The sequence below is a fragment of the Echiichthys vipera genome (genome assembly GCF_963691815.1).
Source record: "Echiichthys vipera genome assembly, chromosome: 13".
NCBI lineage: Eukaryota > Metazoa > Chordata > Actinopteri > Perciformes > Trachinidae > Echiichthys > Echiichthys vipera.
The window spans coordinates 17,585,625-17,605,416 of NC_139838.1; the positions used below are offsets into that span (position 1 = coordinate 17,585,625).

The window sequence follows — 19,792 nt, forward strand, 5'->3', positions numbered from 1 at the left end:
TCCTTTTTGTGGTATTATTGATTCCCAGAGGAGAAATTCTCTCTTCCCTATCTCCCCTTCCACAGGGAAGTAAGACCGCAGGGTCAGCTGCAGAAAAGCACCTTTAGAGTGGCTGGGGATTATCTTGCTCGTGGACATTTCTGCAGAGCAAATGCTCCGGGTCAAGGATTTAAACGCAGGTCTTCTGGTTGACAGATTCTCTCTCTGCTCACTCTAAGGCATCCTTCCAGTGACTTAATGAAAATCAATATAAGCGAAGTTTTTCAACTTACTCCCCCCGTTTGGAGACGAGTGTTATTTTCCACTTGCCTCTTTCCCTGAGGGGTCTGTTTACTGCTGTTGTGAGCAATAAACAATTGACATGGGTAACTTTAATAACAAACACTAACTGACCTCCACCAGGAGTCTGCACGCAGAGTGGAAGATTAATGTCTGACTTTACTACGGTGTCAGGATACTAATTGGCAGGTTAAGTCTCAAGGCAGCACTGAACTGTCCAGCTATGAGCTAATAATATGCATCACAAACTAATTAAAAACATTTCATTATTGCACAGTACAGGCACCAACAGACATTAAAAAGTAATACTGAGTGAATGTTCTTGAGCAACAACCTCAACTGTAGAGAAAGTCACAGCTAAGAATAAAGTTCCTTAATAATTTCTTTGCATGAATGAGTGATCAAATCTAATTAAGCTAGTGGATAACAGTAGTGGCAGTAGAGGTCTCACTCTCTCTTAAACAAACAAACTTGGTTCATTGGCGAAGAGGCTGGCGGCCAAGCTGCTGCTAACATTTACTCAGAAATATATAGCTATAACGACCAAGATCTAAAAGGTTTATCATAAAAGTGTGGCATAGTTAAAGATATAATCCATAAGATTTTCATCTAGGTAATTGTCTTTTAAGTTACTATCTATCACAGAATGAGTTAAAACAATGGTGACTGATCATATGCCACACTGAAGAAAGGCCTTCTACTTGTATTCACTTGTACTTAAAAATCTGGAACTTACAACTTCAGAGTCTGGCTTGTAGTAAGGGCACAAGTGTAATAGGAACATGTGTGTGTGTGTGTGTGTGTGTGTGGATTAAAGAGGGTAACATAGCGGACGGACTGGAAGTAGAGAGGTGAATGTGAAAGACTGTATAAAAACTCAATTTATGACAGCTTCTGGCCGACAAGTACAGCACCGACACAAGCTCAAAGGGGATATGGTGCGATTGACAGGAGACCAAATGTAACCGACGGCTAGCTTGAATGAAATTACGGATTTCTCTGGGTTTGAACATCGTTAGAAACATTTAGTTTTACATTTTAAGGCAGAAAAGTTGCATATCACAGCTTTTAAATTCATACTTAAACAATGCTATGTATATGAAGTATTATTTGTGATATCCTGTTGTGTGGATGAGGGTAAAGTATTTCTTAAAGGTTACAGAATTGTCCTTCCTTTCTTTTTGGAGTGGGTACCATGTTGCCTCATCATTTGCTGCCTGGCTATGGGAGCAGGGAGTGCACTCTGGTCCTTGTCTTAAGCAGACATGCTTGTTTAAGTGGACACAAACACACACACACAAACACACACACACACACACACACACACACACACACACACACACACACACACACACACACACACACACACACACACACACACACACACACACACACATATGCAAATGTACTCATTCACTGACACTGAGCACTCTCATTTACCCCACAGGTAGCAGAGAGTTTGGAGAGGGCTGCCTGCCTTCCTCTCTCAACTTGCTTTCTCTATTTTGTTTATTCTCTCTGCGGGTTCAATTCACTGAGCTTTATTAGTGTGATATCTTGCCAAAGCACGTATTTGACAAGAAAGTGAGACTTAAGTGTTTATCCATCTTCTAGGTGCTGGCATGACTATATGTACAGTACTGGCAAAGCATGTTGTACAGGGTTTACAATAGAATAATTCAGATAATATGTCTTTCTTTGTCTTTCTGTCTCATTCACTGTGCTGATTGAAGTGTGAGGTTGTACTTCCCTCCTTCACACTATCACCCTCTTTCTCGTTGAATCCACAGAGTAAAAAGTGTGAGTGCTTGAGTATGTGTGGGTGTGAGAGAAGAGAGAGAGAGAGAGAGAGAGAGAGTGAGAGACCAAGAGAGAGTTGGTGCTATTCTTGGCTGGTTGGGGAAGTCTTGGCTCCCTGGCGTATGGGAAAAGTGCTTTTGGCAAGTCTTGAACCGAGGCACTCCTTTATGCTGTCCTCTTGAAACACTCACACACAGAGACAAATACACAAACTTGTTTTTGTCACTTACAAGGACATTGTGTTGACTTAAATAATCCTCTGGAGACTTAACCATAAACACTACATGCTAAACTAAACCTTACATTAACCAAAAGCCAAAGACTTAACTCTAAAATGAAATGGTTTACCTTGAGTGGACATAACCCACAACATGAGTAATAAAACACACACACACACACACACACACACACACTAAAGTAACTAAAGCTCACATTTACATGCTTCTTTAGTCACAAGCTGCCAAGTTCTTGGTTTTTTTTTTTCTCATTCTCTCTCTACATGCATGGTTACTCACACACACTCACACACACAAGAGCAGAACTAAGTGCAGTCTCAAAAGATTTCTAGTAGTACTACATTATGCCTCGAGTTTCACTGTCATTCAGACGTGCACGCGCGCGCGCGCACACACACACACACACACACACACATACACACACACACACACACACATATACATAGTGTTCCGCATAATGTCCTCGGATCAATTGCCTAAGGAGATCTCTCTCTCTCTCTCTCTCTCTCTCTCTCTCTCTCTCTCTCTCTCTGTGTGTCCTTGTCACTGTGCAGTCCCACTACAATGTGACATTCTTGTTATTTAGACCTGCTCTCCGCATCTTCAAGGGAAAGATTGGGTTTGCCATTGAATTTGGGTCAGGGTCAAAGGGTTCTGGGCTTATAAGGATACTACAACCACACTCTGCCACAGCTTCTCAAACATGTTATTTTCAATCCATGAGACGGATGCATGCATGCAAAATAATTTTGTCTGTGTGGGTGTGTATGTGTGCGTACCATTCTAAAGTAAATGTTGATTGCTCACTGTAATAGCTATAGAAAAAATGTCACCACCAGCATTTAGCTTGATTTCCTATAAGCATCGCTTTCATTATGCAATTTTGTTGGCCGCCGGATATGATCTTGGGAATGATGACTCACTGTAACCTTTAAACGATAAAGTTCATTGCTCAGTATATTCACTCACACAAATCTTTATCACAAAAATCTTGTTATGATGTACTATATATGTAAAATATTACTGGAAGGAAAATAGGTGGTCCACCTTAAAAGTCAGGCTACCTTAAGTTAGCCCGGAGCTTAGTTGACATAGTTTCAGGGCTAACCCGTTTGACTTAATTTAGGTGGCGAGTGAGACACGGGAACTTGGCTTGGGTCTTGAAGAGTTGTAGCATTTATTCACTGACATGGTTCACTGCTATGTTCACAGCTACAGTATAATGTTCCTGCTAACTTCATACTCACCCTCACACACACTTTCAACCCCTCACTCTCTAACGTTCGTCTTATAAATACATTTAATATATATATATATATATATATCCCCAATGTTTAGACCTGGAGGGGAGTCAAATTAGGCCCGGCAGGCAGTCGGCTTGCAATATACTGACGGAAACCCTGTAAATACATGCATCATTCTGTTGAAATTGCCCAATTGACAGGAGCCATTTTCCCGTATGGGAGTTTGACAAGCAATCAGCATGGCTATTCAACATGATTATATAAGTTTTATTGTATAGAGTGAGTAGACGTGCATATTGGTTTGTTTATTTTATCAAAGTCTATTCCAGGAGTACAGGAGTAGACACACTGCTTGGCAGCATGCAGACACCTGTGGAGTTTGCAGTGATTGGTTGTGGGTGTGTGTCTGTGTGTGTGTGTGTCAGGCTGTGGAATTTGTTTGTCTGCATAATGCCTGAGTTCGGTATGGCTGTGGTGTGCACAGCTTGTGTGTCCTGTTGAGTCTCAGGGTTGTCGGATGCGTGTTCGTGTCGAGCGCAGCCCTTTGATGATTTGTGCGAGTCTGCGTGCTCAACCAGTGCTGCCTGCTGCCTGTCTGACATTTTTGTCCTTGTGCCTTTTGAAAAGGTGGAACACATTATTCACAGACAAGGACACATGGTGAGCAGTCGCCCACCTCTCTTTCATCCACACAATGCCCGCTGCCATGCCAATTAGTGCCAGTCCGCCTGCCTATACAGCGGGGCAATTCACCTTCAATGCACACAACAGTATGGCTGTATATCTCTGTCCTAAATGTGGACACATGCAGGGACGATCAGGAAAACAAAAACTGTTCTTTCAGTCTTTTTCTTCCATTCTGACATGCAAGAGAAAATAGAGTGTGTGTTTGTGTGTTTGTGTGTGTGTGTGTGTGTGTGTGTGTGTGTGTGTGTGTGTGTGTGTGTGTGTGTGTGTGTGTGTGTGTGTGTGTGTGTGTGTGTGTGTGTGTGTGTGTGTGTCTGTGTCTGTGTCTGTGTCTGTTTCTGTGTGTCTGTGTGTCCACAGGCGCTGTTTAGCGCCATGCTCCCTTCAGCTCCTCAAAGTCACACATCCCACACCTGTCAGCCTGTCTTCCACCTGACTTCAGCTTAGAAATTATGACACTCCCATCATCTGATTGCCTGCTTGTCTTTCTCACCATGTCCCACCCACATGAAAAGGTCATTGGAGCACACAGTTGAGGTGTGATACACTTTACAGAGGATTTGCTTTAAATTACCATTACACATTGACTTTTAAATAAAAATATTGATTGACTTCTGCAGCAAAATGCAACACCTCCTTAAAATCAAATCAGTGTTAAACAACCTCTACTTGTAATTGTAACGATTCTATTTTACATTTTAATTATTTTAAATACAGATCAAATGATCTACTCTTGCACACTTCTAACACCCTTTATTTTTAATTTTGCATTTTAATTATCCTATCTATCTACGAAATTGTTTTCCATAATTAGAAAGTTTTTCTTTCATTGTAAACGAGGGTTAGAATAATCAAAAAGATGCCATAATTCCATGACAATTCACATATTGTGGTTAAAAATGTTGAGTTTAATATTATCACACAATATGCAAAATATTGAACTTCTTGGATAGGTTTTGTACATTTTTTCCATTCTTACAATGACCATTGAAAAGCTTGATCAAGTTGATGAAGTAGTCTGCTTTAAGGTAGAGACATTCTGCAAACTATCATATCATGATCTATGTGGGGAGAGTGAATGAAGGGATGGCATAAAGATGAATAGAGTTTGAATAACGTGTCTCCTTTTTCTTGCTCCTCTTTTCTGTCTTTTACTTATCTCTTTTCCCTTTTCTCCCTGCAACTGCCTCCCCTCCTACGTGTCTCTCGCTCTCCCTTTTGTGCCGTAACACACATTCTATGAACAGGATTATATTCAGTGTTGTCTATGAAATAACATTCGGGTGTTTATGTCTGCGTTTGCCCTTGAACAAGTGTGTTGGACATTTGCCTGCATATTTGTGTGTCTGAATGTCTGTGACAACTATTGTTTGGTGTGCGTAGGCATTTGCGAATACATGCTTTGTACGAGTGTGAAAATGAGAGAGTGATAGAGTTTCAGTTCATGGCTGTGCGTGTGTATCCGCATGCCCGTCTAAATGCATATTTACGCATTTATTTGTGCTTCTGCGTGTGTGTACTTGGTAGGATTATACAGCAATAGAGGAGCTTAGAAGTGATTTGCCCATCCATTCCAGTCCCTCCCTAATCCTGTACACACACACACACACACACACACACACACACACACACACACACACACACACACACACACACACACACGTACGTACTAGCAGGGATCTAATAGTGTGTGTGGATTAGTAGGTTTGTGAATGGGATGTGGCTTGGGCTGAAGCAGCATACTACACTGCCAGCGAGTTAACACAGCCTGGCAGAGGGTTTGTGAGAGAGACAGAGAGGTGAAGGGGTCTACAAAGTGAAACATTTTTGTGTGCACAATTCAGAGGGCACTGTTGATGTTGAACATGATTATGTAATGATTACAAAAGGTTATGAATGATAGACTATAAAGAGGATGTGGCCATGATATGATTAGGGTGTTGTAACAAGGGCGTGCCTTCATAAAGCCAGCCTTACAGTGATTATATGCGTGTTTGGTATGTGACCATTAGATGGTTCTGCACCTGTCTCGCGCACACACATAGAGACAGATGGAAAGGCATGGATAAACAAGAGAGCTGAGACTTTTTCGCCGACAGAGACGGGGGTGGGGGGTGGGGGGGGGCAGATGGGTTGTGTGTGTGGGCGACTGAGAGAGCGGGAGAGTTGGTATCTGTGTGGAAGGAGAGAGAGCAGTCTGTGATATGTATATGAGTATATATAGAAGCCTTTCATCTGTTTCCTTAGTGACTGGCTCTGAGACTGTAAAAGAAGAAGAAAGTAGAGCGGTATTTTTTTGAGGGAGATTTTACCGCACTTAACATTACATTGATTGCTATTATGAGGTGATTATTGAGTTAGCTGTGATGTTATGAAGAACCTATTGCTTATATCATGATTTACATTTTCACTTTGGTCAATCCTGACCAATTCCAGCAGGCAGGTAAATGATTTGTTCTTGTTTATTTACCCTGTTTAGGGCACAGCATAATGCTTTGTGTTTACTACAAATAAATAATTATAAAGTTTGTATAAGGGCGCACTCACACTGTCCATCTGTACTGTGCCCAAGCACATTTCACGGCTAAAGTCTAGTTCGTTTGACCAGTGCTCCTAGGCACGGTAAGCTTGTCGGCCACGACAAGCTTATGTTTTCAAGATCTGTCTGTATAAAACAGACCTTTGTGATTTCATGTAATACATATAAAAATCCATTAGTCACGAAGTATAGATGTACATTATGAGGAGGTGGCAGGTTAATAAAGAGATTTTTAAGTTCAGGGATAATAAAACATGGATTTTGTGGAAGTAGTGACACTCGATATTACCAAGTTATGATGAAGTGATGATAGTCTCGACATAATTTGATGGCTTATTAACATCCAACCAAAACAGGTTCCTTGGTGGAAATAATTAGACAGTGTGGAGGGTCGACATGTGGCTACCTTGGCTGGACTGAGAAAGTTTTAAATGTAGAGACTAACCAGATGAACAAAGACATAACAGAGGCACAACTAAAATCCCCATTCAAAAGAAATCTCATACCTCATAAGTGATTCTCTCCTTCCTCTTCTCTTTGTGTTTGTTCTCCACCCCCACTTGCTGTCTCTCTCTCACACGGTTTTCACTTGACGGCAGATTGTAAACAAACCCACACAAATGAATTATGATTAAATACAGAGAGGCTCCAATTAGATGCCAAGGCAACGGAAAATGACTGTGAAACAAATACACTGTCTAGTCTGGTTTTGGCTTTCTGTCTGTGTTGTTTTTCTGTGTTTATTGAGTCTCTATCTGTATCCTATTTGTCCTTCTACACTACTTAGATAATTTTCGTCTATAACTCAGTAGTGATATTAAAGGTCCTATATTATGCTCTTTATCAGATTCATACTTGTATTTTAAGTTCCTACTAGAACACATTTGCATGTTTTAATGTTTTTTATAAAACATACTGTTGTCATATTGTCAGTCTGAATATTCCGGTAAATTAATTCACCCTCTGTCTGACAATCTGTTTAAGCGCCTATCTCTTTCGGACACCCTTCTGGAAAATCCACTCTGCTCTGATTGGTTAGCATTTCCAGGTATTTTGCATCTACGCTCTTGGCATCTCTGCACCGTCACTGCAGCGGAGGAATGACTGTAATGGCGCTGTAGCAGCACTTTCTACCCTATATAGTATAATTGTGACATCACAACCCTACAGAAGTTGTGACGGCGGTTAAAAGGGTCTGTGTGCATTTCTCTGTGGATTTAGCATTTTGATACTTTCACAGTGTTTATATAGAACCTCCTCCTGCTTTATAATTTAAAAAACATGGAAATCTCACTTTTTTGCAACATGTATGCTTTAAAAGAGAACTGTAGTTGTGTGTTTGCAATATATACAAGACAAGCTGACTAAAGGATACACACCCCCATATTTCATAACAAAATGGTTTTTAAATGGTTTAGTTTCAAAACAGGAAGGACATTTTGTGATTTGTGGGCATAGCGCTGTAGCAAATCAGGAACTTATCTCCAATATGAGCAACAACAACAACTAATAAAAACATGGTACAGTACCTACAGAAAGTCAAACTGCTCTAATACAAAGTCCAGGAAGAGAAACAAATGATGTAAAACATCATCGCTGAGTGCTTATCAACAAAAATGCTTTCCAGAAATTGAAAAAGAGCACAGAGAACTATGAGATTACCACTTTTCAATGTTCTTGAGCCTCTCTGAGTACAATTGGTTATTTCTTTTTAGTCCTATTACCACATTAAAAAGCAAAGGCTAGAATGTCTCCTGCCCTGCAATAGTTAAACACTCATTGAATATCCAATGTTGAACAACAGGATTGATATCAAGCTGACAGGAAGACCAACCAACACAAACAGGATGTGTTTTTAGTGCATGTTTAGACGCATTGAGTCCAGTGGGAATCATTACTACTGTGTGTGTGTGTTTGTGTGTTTGTGTGTGTGTGTGTGTGTGTGTGTGTGTGTGTGTGTGTGTGTGTGTGTGTGTGTGTGTGTGTTTGCGTGTGTGTTAACATCTTATGAGTGTGTGCTCACTCCTTCCCTGTGCGTGCTACATCTCATAACATTGAGGAGCACATTTCATCTATATTTACTTCCAAATGGTCTTTTAACTAGGTCAACTAACGGAAATAGACTGCTGTAGGCTGTCAATTAGGTAATCAGTCGTGACATCTAGTGTTGGAAAGTGGGAAGTGCAACCCTGTCAGAAAAAAAGATAGTTTTGGTTCTGATGTTGCTTCTGTCATTGATCTCAGATGTTCTTCTCAAGCCTGCGTGTTTGGGCGTATAACACAAGTTTGTTTGTATATTTGACAGTGGATGTATTTAGTGCATTTACTTGTATCTTTACCTCTATAAATTATACACTCAATGGTTTAAATTGTTGATTGTCAGAATTGATAGTTAGTGAATATAAAATAACACAAAATTAGCATTTTCTGCTTCCCAGCTTCCCAAGTGTGAGGATTATTTTTCAGTTTTATTTCTGTATTTTTAAATTGTAAATCAAATTTAGCCTTTTTGAAAACATCACCTTGGCCTCAGGGAATTTGTAATGGGCATTTGTCACCATTGTTTAAATTTTCATAGGTCAAGATTCATCAATAAATTGAGACAGATTGATTATAGTTCCAGCCCCAGGTACATGCATATCTGTGTGTATACATGAGTTTTTCATGTGTCACTCTTTCATGTATTCTCTCTCTATAATCTCTAGTGCTACTCTCTCCCTCCCTCTTTATCTCCCACACTCCCCCTCCTGCCTTCTCACTGTAACAACCTCCCACTCTCTCTCTCTCTCTCTCTCTCTCTCTCTCTCTCTCTCTCTCTCTCTCTCTCTCTCTCTCTCTCTCCCTCCCTCTCTCTCTCTCTCTCTCTCTCTCTCTCTCTCTCTCTCCCTCTCGTTCTCTTTTGCTGCTTGTAAGCGGTCTCTGGGCATGCAGCCAGCTGGCGTGTGTGTGTTTTTTGAATGAATACCTGATGAAGTTGGCTGAGCGAACCGTGGGAGGGGCCCTGTGTGTGTGTGTGTGTGTGTGTGTGTGTGTGTGTGTGTGTGTGTGTGTGTCTGTGTGTGTGTGTGTGTAGGGCAGACAGTGAGAGCTCTGGCTCGCATTCAGCCCCTTGCATAATACACATTGGAGCTCTGCATGCGGGACTCCCTCCCTGTGGGCGTGTGCAAGTGTTTGCTACCAATTTTGTGTGTGTGTGTGTGTATATATGTGTGTTTGTGTGAGATCACCTGGGTGCTGTGTATCAGTGGTAGTGAGGAAGCTTCCTGCCTTGCTGTCAAGATTTAGGAGAGGGGCTGTGTATGTGGGTGTGCGTGTGTGTGCGTGTGTGAGATTGGGGGTGGGTGGGGTTGGAGGGTGAGAAAGGCCGAGAGCAGTTTGTAGCACAAGTACACTGAATCTGCTCGGGATTTTCCGCTTGAGGGGGGAGAGAGGGAGACGGAGAGAGAGAGAGAGAGAGAGAGACAGAGAGAGAGAGAGAGAGAGAGAGACACTCCGGGTGCTTTACAAGGGACACGGCAGAGCAAGAGAAGAGAGGAGTTAAGGGAGGAAAGGAATGAGAGGGGGAGTTAGAGCATGCTGCAGAAGTGGGCTACTCCTGCTACCCTGGTAAGTACACTTCACACAGTTTTGCCTTCTCTCTGAATGAAAGTGTGTGTGGGAGGGAGAACGAGTCAGCGTGTGTGTCTCGAAAGCTTGTCTTGTTGTATCACAGTATGTCATTTGAAAGTGCGTACTGCGTCTGCCCTAATTTTTCCTTACACTCGTTGCTGCTGTTTCTACCATTCGCCCGTCGCCCTGAAGTGTTTCCCCTCCCTTCTTCACTTCTCTTCTCACACATTACTCTCATTCCTCTCTTTCCATTGGCTCTTTTCTTTCTCAGGCTCTTGCTGACTGTCTGTCTACACCTCCTCCCCCCCCATACCCACCCCTCCAACCAACCACCCTCAGGGTTATTGAGGGGTGAGAAAGTGCAAGTCTGCAACGCCGCCTAAGTGTTTGTTTTCCAAAAAAGACTCTCTCACAGTCATTTGTTCCTCTCCATCAGTGTCTCTCTTTGTTTGTGTAACTCTTAACCACCACTCACTCACTCTCTCTCTCTCTCTCTCTCTCTCTCTCTCTCTCTCTCTCTCTCTCTCTCTCTCTCTCTCTCTCTCTCTCTCTCTCTCTCTCTCTCTCTCTCTCTCTCTCTCTCTCTCTCTCCTTCTCCTCTCCCTCTCCCTCTCCCTCGATCTTGCTTCTCTTTTCTCCGGCACAACTCCCTCCCTCCCTCTTCCCTCTTCCCCTGCTTCTCTAACTCTCTGTCTCCATCTGTCAATGGTAGATCCTCCATTACTCCCTCACTATCTGACCATACTCCAGTGTGTGTGAGTGTGTGTGTTTGTGCGTGCGTGCATGCGTGCGTGGATGTGTGTGTGTGTATGTTTGTGTGTAATCACTAGCCGAGAGTGACGGGGAATAAAGTGGCAGCCTTGTCAAAGTTCCCAGCCTGGCAAGGGTCCCTGTACTGCAAACACACACATGCAAACACACACCCACAGTAATGAAAAAAACAACACATAAAGCTACAGAGAGATAGAGGAGAGAAGAAATAGAGAAGTAGAGAGAGACAGAGAGAGAGAAGTAAAAGCCTGCAGCAACACTGTACTTTCCAGTTAAACTATATTTAGCAGTGAGATAACACATCACGTCGGACTTATCCCTTTGATCATGATTATGATTATTACTGGGCAATCAGGCATACACGCTCAAACGCAGCAGACATACTGTATGTAGCACATGCACAGCAGTGTTTTTATATTACTGTAGCATTTATCGAAATGCGGACAAAATAGAGACACATTGGATAGATAGTGTCAAAACAAAGGTAATTTCTCTAGTTTCTCTAGTCTAGTTATTCTCTAATTATCTAGTAAGTTCTGAAATGAAATCCTTAATAAGCAAACATTCATTGTGTGTTTGTGGCACTGTGTCAACACATTCTGTTGCCTAAAGGCTTTAGTGGTTTGCATGTTGTGATTCTTCACTCGTGCTCAGCCCAAGAAATGTTCGGCCTCAACAAAAAGCACAGGAAAACATACATTTCTAGATGTCTAACCCAGCTCAGGGCCATGCTCACTATAATTGTCACTACAGAGCAATATTTGAAGTAATGCCAGGAATTATTCTTCTTAATATCAAAGTTATGCAAAGTTAAATGCGGGTTGTTTTTAGGGGAGCTTGAGTAGATTTTGTTTATGGACTGGACATACTTGCATATAATTATAGCTGTAGAAGGTAACAGCTAAAGCTGAAAGCAACAGAGTTGGCAGATTTTGCCACTACATTTATTAAATAAAAGCATAATGTCATTGTTAAAAATATTTGTTTATTAAGTATGTGATTCAGTCAGAACCAAAAGTTCCATATGATAATATTGCGCTGTATGTCACTAAGCTAAAGCCATGCACAAATTTAATACAGAGAAACGTATCACTTTGAACCCAAAAGATATTTGCATTTAGTGTTTTGGCTGTTCAGTGAAGTTTAGGAAGGATATTGCTTTGATGGACTGTAGTACTGTGAAACCCAATGTTTGTGTCTTTGATTTTCTGTTGTTGCTGTAAATATTTCATAATTGTTGCAAATAACCATAGTTACAGTATCGTTGGCCATAGGATTGTACCACTGGCGCCATTACCTCAAAGCACTCCATTACTGCTCGAGTATGAATTATAGATTGTCATGTAAGTTAAATGCATCAGTTAGCAAGTATGCTTTAATGTGTATTGCTTTTACAACTTTGAAAATGGCTTCTTTTTTTATGTAATTGATACATGAAAGAAAAGTTTGTTTCTGTCTCAATGCAGGGTTTTAAACACCAATATCAGTACTTTATAATTCAACCAGTAGTACTGTGTGTGTGTGTGTGTGTGTGTGTGTGCGTGTGTGTGTGTGTGTGCGTGTGCGAGTGCGAGTGCGTGTGCGCATGCGTGCGTTTGGCTGTGTGTGGGGCTGTTTCAGTGTGAAGAAAAGAGACGATGACATATACACACCTCCACTGTTTTGACCGTAGAAGGACAATAGTATCGTGCATGAGTGAACGATTCAGGTTACTGACTCACACAGACTTTGGTAAGGTGGAGCATTGTATTTGTGAATGTGTGTGTTTGTGTGTGTGTGTGTGTGTGAGAGAGAGAGAGAGAGAGTTAGAAAGAGAGAGACAGACAGACTAAAAAGCACATGGAGGACAGACGGCTTGGGTTACAGGTCATCTGATATCAACACACACACACACACACAGCTGCAAACTCAGCAAGATTCAGGTGACATAGCTTTTCAGTGAATGTGTGTTTGAGTGTCAGTTTCAGTGAAGCAATACTCTCTCTTTTTGCAATGTAGGTCAGTTGAGCTTGCCTCTCTTTCTCTCTCCATGTCTCCCATTTGTCGCAAGCCTTTCCCCACTCTATACCCCTCTCTTCATCCCTCGCTCAAATCCCTTTGTCTCAGACTCTTCATCATTAATTGTTGCTGTAAGTTTTTCTTTTTTGTTCAAATACTAACATTTCCCACCGTGCATTCTGTGAGGTTTAACAAGGAGGGAATGTAGTCTTTTCTCTACTTTCACTCCTTCTTCTCCCTCCCTCTCAGCATTGTCTCTTCCTATTCGTTCTCTCTCTCTTCCTCTCTCATTAACACGGCAGGATAGTTAGAAAGTTCATGTTTTACCCCATGCTTATTTTGTGAGTATCTGTGCATTTGTCTGTATCTCACCCTCTGTTCCTGCAGTAATATAGTCAAAGCTGCTCTGATCAATATTTTCATATTAACAATGAATCAAACGGCTGGGTGTAATCTCAGTTCTCAGCTCTACTGAGCATCTTTAGCATCTTTCACCTGGCTATTTTTCTGCCTTTTTTCAGTGTGGTTTTCATACACAGCTGGCAGCTGTTTTCAGCAAAGAAGTTCGAAAATCCCACTGTAACTACATGTCCAATACCAAAAAGTAGACAGACAATTTAGCAACTAAGTGGTGAAGCATTTAGCTGCTGAAGGGACAGATATTTCCCTCCGGATTGTTGGAGGTGAAGGCCCAAAGGTAGAGTGCCTATTGGAATTAGATTCGCCAGGTGGCAAACCTTACTCCAGATGAATGTATCTAATGTTCATGACATATAAACTGATGCTTGTTTCTGCTGCCCCCAACTGGTTAATGCAGGTTTAAGTTCCTGTTTTCATATATTAAATCATTTTAAGTTCCCATTGTAAAACTCAGCAGCCATGTAAGACATTAAACCACCTAACAGACTTGCTCATAGCAAGCCATGCAAAGTACTCTTCTTCTTTTACTATTTTACTACAGTGTGAAAATACTCCAATAAACAAGTATAGCATTCAAAATCTTACTGAAGTAAAAGTAGAAAAGTATTAGTATCAAAATGTACTTAAAGTACAAAAAGTAAAAGTATTTTGTGTACTGCTGGGTAGAAGTATAACTGAGGAAAAATGTAAACACCCAAGTAAAGTAGTTTCAAATTAAGCACAATACTTTCGTAAATGTACTTAGTTTCATTCTACCACTACACTGTAGCAGTACAATATATCCCATTAAACAAAGTATATAATATTTCTCCTGGAATTCTCAGAAACCGTTTTCACATGCCACCGTGAACTGTCAGAAATAAAGTGCCTCTCTCTGAAGATAAAAGCAACCAAAGATGGCAGCTGGAACAGATCTGCGGCTGGATGTACAGACACTGTCAGTGTTTGATGTGACAGCCGATATGAAATGTCTCTGATCTTAGAGCTCTCAAACACATAATATTCCTCTTATCTCAAAGTATTCATTCAAGCAACCGCTTGTTGAATACAAGTTTGGCTTCTTTTTTTATTTTTTAAATCTATCTATACCAACTGTGTTTTATGACACAGCGTGAACAGTACGTTGACTGAGGTGTGGTACAGGAGGGAGACAAGTAGAAGATTAATGTGAAAGGATGCCAAGAGGGAAGAAGCAAAGACACGGAGATACGATTATGAACAAAAACCCATTAGTTGGAAGAATTATAATTGAGAATGGAGTTATGAAGAAGGAGGGGTGGGCAGGCTGAGGCAGGAGAGGAATCGAGTGGAGGTGAAGGAGGGAGAGGGAGAGAAGAGTGCATCTCAGTGCTAAAAGCTCACCCATCGACAGCACCTCTCAACACACCTCTGAGTCATGCCTGCTTCATTTAACAGATGGTGTGTGTGCTCGAGAAAGTGGGTGTGTATGCTCACTACCATAAAATAAAGCCTATATATGTGTGTGTGTGTGTGTGTGTGTGTGTGTGTGTGTGTGGGGGGGGGGGGTTCTGTACAGTATGTGCATGTGAATTTGCATGTGTGTTTATTCCTACGCCCGTCTCAGCAGTTCTAGTAGCAATGCGACACTTCTTAAATCACAGGAATCTACTTGAGATGCAATATGCTCCTCGTCCTACAGAACACGTGCACACACACACACACACACACACACACACACACACACACACACACACACACACACACACACACACACACTAGGTGAAATTGGTATCACTGCAGGAATTAGCAAATAAGCCTCGGGAAGTCTCTGAGGTGTTGACCCTTTCATTCTGGAGTTGAAAGATTAAATCTATTGTGGCTTGGCAGCTGCAGAGATCAGATAATCAGAGTCATCAACAATACAAGAGTCTGTGTTATGTGGTCTAACCGGAGCATAGTTAGCAACAATTGGAGCCTTATACAGTATTCTTTGATGTTACTAGACTAGCTGCATAACTGGCTGATTTTATTTCATTCAACTCCACTTCTGCAGGCTCTCACCGTTTCCAAATGCACAATAATAAATGCTTCAATCCACTGTTATGTCAAGATACTTTAGCTACAATATGTAGAATCAGTTTGTTGATGCCATAACGTATATGCAAGCTGTGCATTTTTAGTGCAAGTTTGTAGAGTGTCAGTCAACTGATAGTCTGCCCACTATCAAGTGTGCAAATGTGAGTCTTTAAGTTGGACTGTGTATGTGTTTTTTGTGCACTGGTTGTTGAAAGAGAGAGCGAGAGAGTTTGCGCGTGCGCACGCACGTGTGTGTGTGTGTGTGTGTGTGTGTGTGTGTGTGTGTGTGTGTGTGTGTGAGTGTGTATGTGTGTGCCTGTGTGTGAGAACTTGAGCTGTGTGACAGGAAAAGAGCATGTGTCAGCATAATAGAATATGCCCAGGTGTCAGTGTGTGAGTAAGCAAGATGGTGCGTCGCCGGTTGTGTGTGTTTGTGTGTTGGTGGGTGCATGTGCTTGAAATGCTTCTACATTATTAATGGCATTCACGCCAAGCTTTCCAACTTTTGCAGCAGGGGGTCCTCACTAACAGCTGGCACACACACACACTCGCACATACATACAGCACAGGGTTGTTATCAGATATCCAAATACAGCAGTTGTTGGAAACTTTTATAAAAATGTCTTCAAAATTGTGCGTATGTTCCTATTCATCTGTTTGAGGTCCACGCCGTTTCCTAACAGTCTTCCTATCTCTCTCCTCCACAGGATTGTGCTGGGTCTGGGCAGGCTTGCTTTTGCAAGGACATGATTCCGCATGAAGTGCGACGCACTCGGCCCCCCGTCGTCCTCGGCGGCAGCAGCAGGTGTGACGTCGTGACTCTCTCCCCTACGACACTGAGCTCACCCTTCAGCCGCTAAAGACATCTGGACCAAACAAACCGCCCTACCCCTCTCCTCTAACCACCCCTCCATATTTTCATCTTTTAATCTTTCCTCACCTTTTTGTTAGGGCCTAGATTTTCTTTATAAAGACCTGATAATCAACGGCCTGGGGGAACTGGATACAGAGGGGAAAGAGCGAATATTTTGAAAGTTAATTGATAGCTGATAAAAGCGAGACAAGGAATAGATCATCAAAAGTGAGAAAAAGAAACAGAAAAGTGAAATAAAAAGTCAGAGAGAGAACAAAAAAGAAAGAAAAAGCTATAGAAAGCTAAAAGTTTAAGAAAGAAAACGCAAGTACAGTTGAGGGACATAAAGCAAAGTCAGCATGAAGTCCAACCAGGAACGCAGTAATGAATGTCTGCCCCCAAAGAAGAGGGAGCTCCCCTCATGCACATTATCATCTGACAATCGCTCACCTATCAACCCACCTGCCAGTGACAGTCAGCGTACCGAGAACATGGCCTGGCTTGCCAGTGTGGCTGGTGGGAATGAGAGTGGCGTGGGTGGACACCGTAGCGCCAGTCAGTCTGATGGCCTCCAGTATAAATCCCTCTTCTCCACATCAGACTCTTCAACTTCCTCACTGAGGCTAGTGTCATCTCTACCTACAGTGTATACATCCCCCCTGTCACAGTCCACAGCTGGAGGAACTGTCCATTACACCCAACTGCCTCCCAACCTGCAATTTATAGCCTCACCTTACACTGCCCCATACGCGGGCTACCTCTCCCCTCAACTCCTCCCACCTCCTCCTCCACCTCCCCCCCTCTCCTCCTCATCCTCCTCTTTGGCCGCACAGAGACACTCACACACGGAGACAGTCTCGGCTCCTTCCCACGTCTCCAAACATGACCAGCAGAAAGCGGGTCGTACCTCCATGCCTCCGCCTTCTACAGACCTCGCCCATCACCATGTTCAAATGTCAACGTCAACACGGACTGTGCCGTCAACTCATTACCAAGGAGGCGTTCACCTTCCTCCCCAGCCACTGCACCACCACCATACTTTGGGACATGGGATGTCCCAGCTTGTGGTGCAGTATACAGACGGACCCACTAGGAAAGAGGTAGTCGGCTCCAGACCCAGAGATCTCCACAATGGAGAGATGGAAAGGGGTCGGCGGTTTGGACCGTCCCTTGAGTCCAACCTCTCCAAGCAAGGGAGCAAAGTGCGGGATGCCACTTCGTCCTTGTCCTCCTACGAGGCCCGCCAGCTGGTTCTGCATTCAGACTACTCTACACACGATCCCTCAGGGCTGAGAACCTCTTTCATGCTAATGCCCAACAGCCATGGGGACCACCAGCTGTTACCACCCAGAGCCAGCCCTGAGACGCTGACAACCTCGGCTCCCGCACACCTGGAGAAAGGTGGCATTGTCTTGGGCAAGCCTGTCAATCGCACATCCTCCTCCAACACCACCTCCTCTTTCACGTTTCCTCCCCCATTAAGTGTTGACAGCCTGAAAGCTGCTGTCAGCACACTGTCGCCCCAGACCGTTATCCAGACCACCCACAGCGCTACAGAGTCACTGTCAATGGGTCTCCCCTCCACTAGTATCTACCCTCAGCCATCTATCATTGGTTACATCGCAGGGGGAAGTGGGAGCCAGCATACGCCAATTAGCTACCACACCAGCCTACAACAACACTTACTCATTCCTGGTGCCCAACCGGTCATTATCCCTGTTAGTGGAGGTGGAGTCACCACATTGGAACCTGTAACCTCCCACGTAACATCATCTACCCAAGCTGCACCGTTTCCTACCACACTCCCACACACATACATTGCTGCCACTGCCCCAAAAGGAGAAACTCTAGAACCCCCCAGCGGCTTGTACCACCAGGCCGCTTCAGGTGCGGTGGTCCAAGCCCAGCTTCATCTCCCCATTGTTCCTGCTCTACAGGGGATGGTCGCACCTTCTGCCCCCCCTCCCTCATCCAGTACCGTGGCGCCCCCCTCACTCCCCCCATATTTCATCAAGGGCTCCATCATCCAGCTGGCCGATGGGGAGCTGAAACGCGTGGAGGACCTGAAGACAGAGGACTTCATCCAGAGCGCTGAGATCAGCAGTGAGCTGAAGATCGACTCGTCCACAGTGGAGCGCATTGAAGGGAGCCTAACCTCACCCAACTTTGCTGTGGTTCAGTTCTCTGTTGGTGAGCACCGTGCCCAGGTGAGAGACAGGGAGCAACTTTTATTAAAGGATTAAGTTTGACATATTGGTAAAAACACTTTTTCAGTCTTGCAAGAGTTAAACTGACATCACCCTCGTTTCTGTGCATTAAGTATGGAGCTAGAGCAAGGGCTCAGCTACGTAACTTAGCTTACCATAAACAGCAGAGTCTTGCTCTCTCCAAAGCTGAGAACTATGGCTATTAGCACATCTAAAACTCACAGAACAATATTTAATCTACTTTGTTCAAGTAGTCTCTGAAGATCTACATTTTGTTTGTGTACAGATTAGGGATACAACATGCTAATTATTAAACTTTAGAGGTGCTAGTAGCTAGCAATAGTAGTGTATTTCATAATTGTGGATTGTGGTCTCTGTTTCCCCCTGCTTCCAGGCTTTATGCTAAGCTAAGCTAATTAATTCTCAATGCTCTCTCCTGTTATGCACAGGCGTGAGGTCGGTATTGATCTTCTCATCCAACTCTTGACAAGAAAGGAAAAATATGAATTTAATGCTTGTTTTTTGGGCGATTTTACAAAGCATGGTTTTGCCATGGTAGGTTCTGACTACGACTAGTGCTGAAACCTTTACTCGTTATAGAAGATCTTTAGAACAACAGAAAATGCACTGTCAAGAACTTTCATAATCGATTAATGGCTTAACGCCTCTTTCAAGTCCTTCACCTGTGTTTTCATGTCAACACTCTTTTACAATCCTATTTAAAATGCTAATGAGCAGAATTTAAATTGCTGATGAGCTAATCAGCCCAGTTGTCGTTTGCCTCTGTGGGTGTGGTATACGGCTCTTAACAAGTTCTCTAAGAATGCTTTTATGCATACGCTTAGCTGGTGTTATTAATGTTGAATGACAAGTGTTGAGCTGCTCCCTTATTAATGATTTTGTGATGGTGAATCTCACAGGACTCTGCTATTCCCTTTGTAATTATGTTCAATGTACTGGGATGGCAGTCATGTAACAAACATGCTCTGATTACGAAGAAGTTAAAAGAGCTGTGTGTTAGAATCTACTCATCAAGTATTCAGTAAATCCAGGAACAGGAATGCACAGATACAGTATTACATTTCCACTGCTGCATACATGCAACACTCCTA

At 42.8% G+C, this 19,792-nt stretch overlaps 1 protein-coding gene across 2 annotated transcripts in view; it reads left to right on the forward strand.

Moving 5' to 3' along the window:
* Positions 1–19,792, forward strand: part of atxn1a (ataxin 1a) — a 92,394-nt gene that overhangs the window by 64,113 nt on the left and 8,489 nt on the right. The window contains exons 1-2 of one of the 2 annotated variants that reach the window (XM_083925809.1): positions 10,256–10,391; positions 16,328–18,680. In XM_083925809.1, the coding sequence (XP_083781935.1) occupies positions 16,833–18,680 (1,848 nt within the window). In that variant the 5' untranslated portion in view covers positions 10,256–10,391; positions 16,328–16,832. Of the gene's footprint in view, positions 1–10,255; positions 10,392–16,327; positions 18,681–19,792 lie in introns of those variants that run through there. The other variant, XM_083925808.1, reaches the window with a different exon arrangement.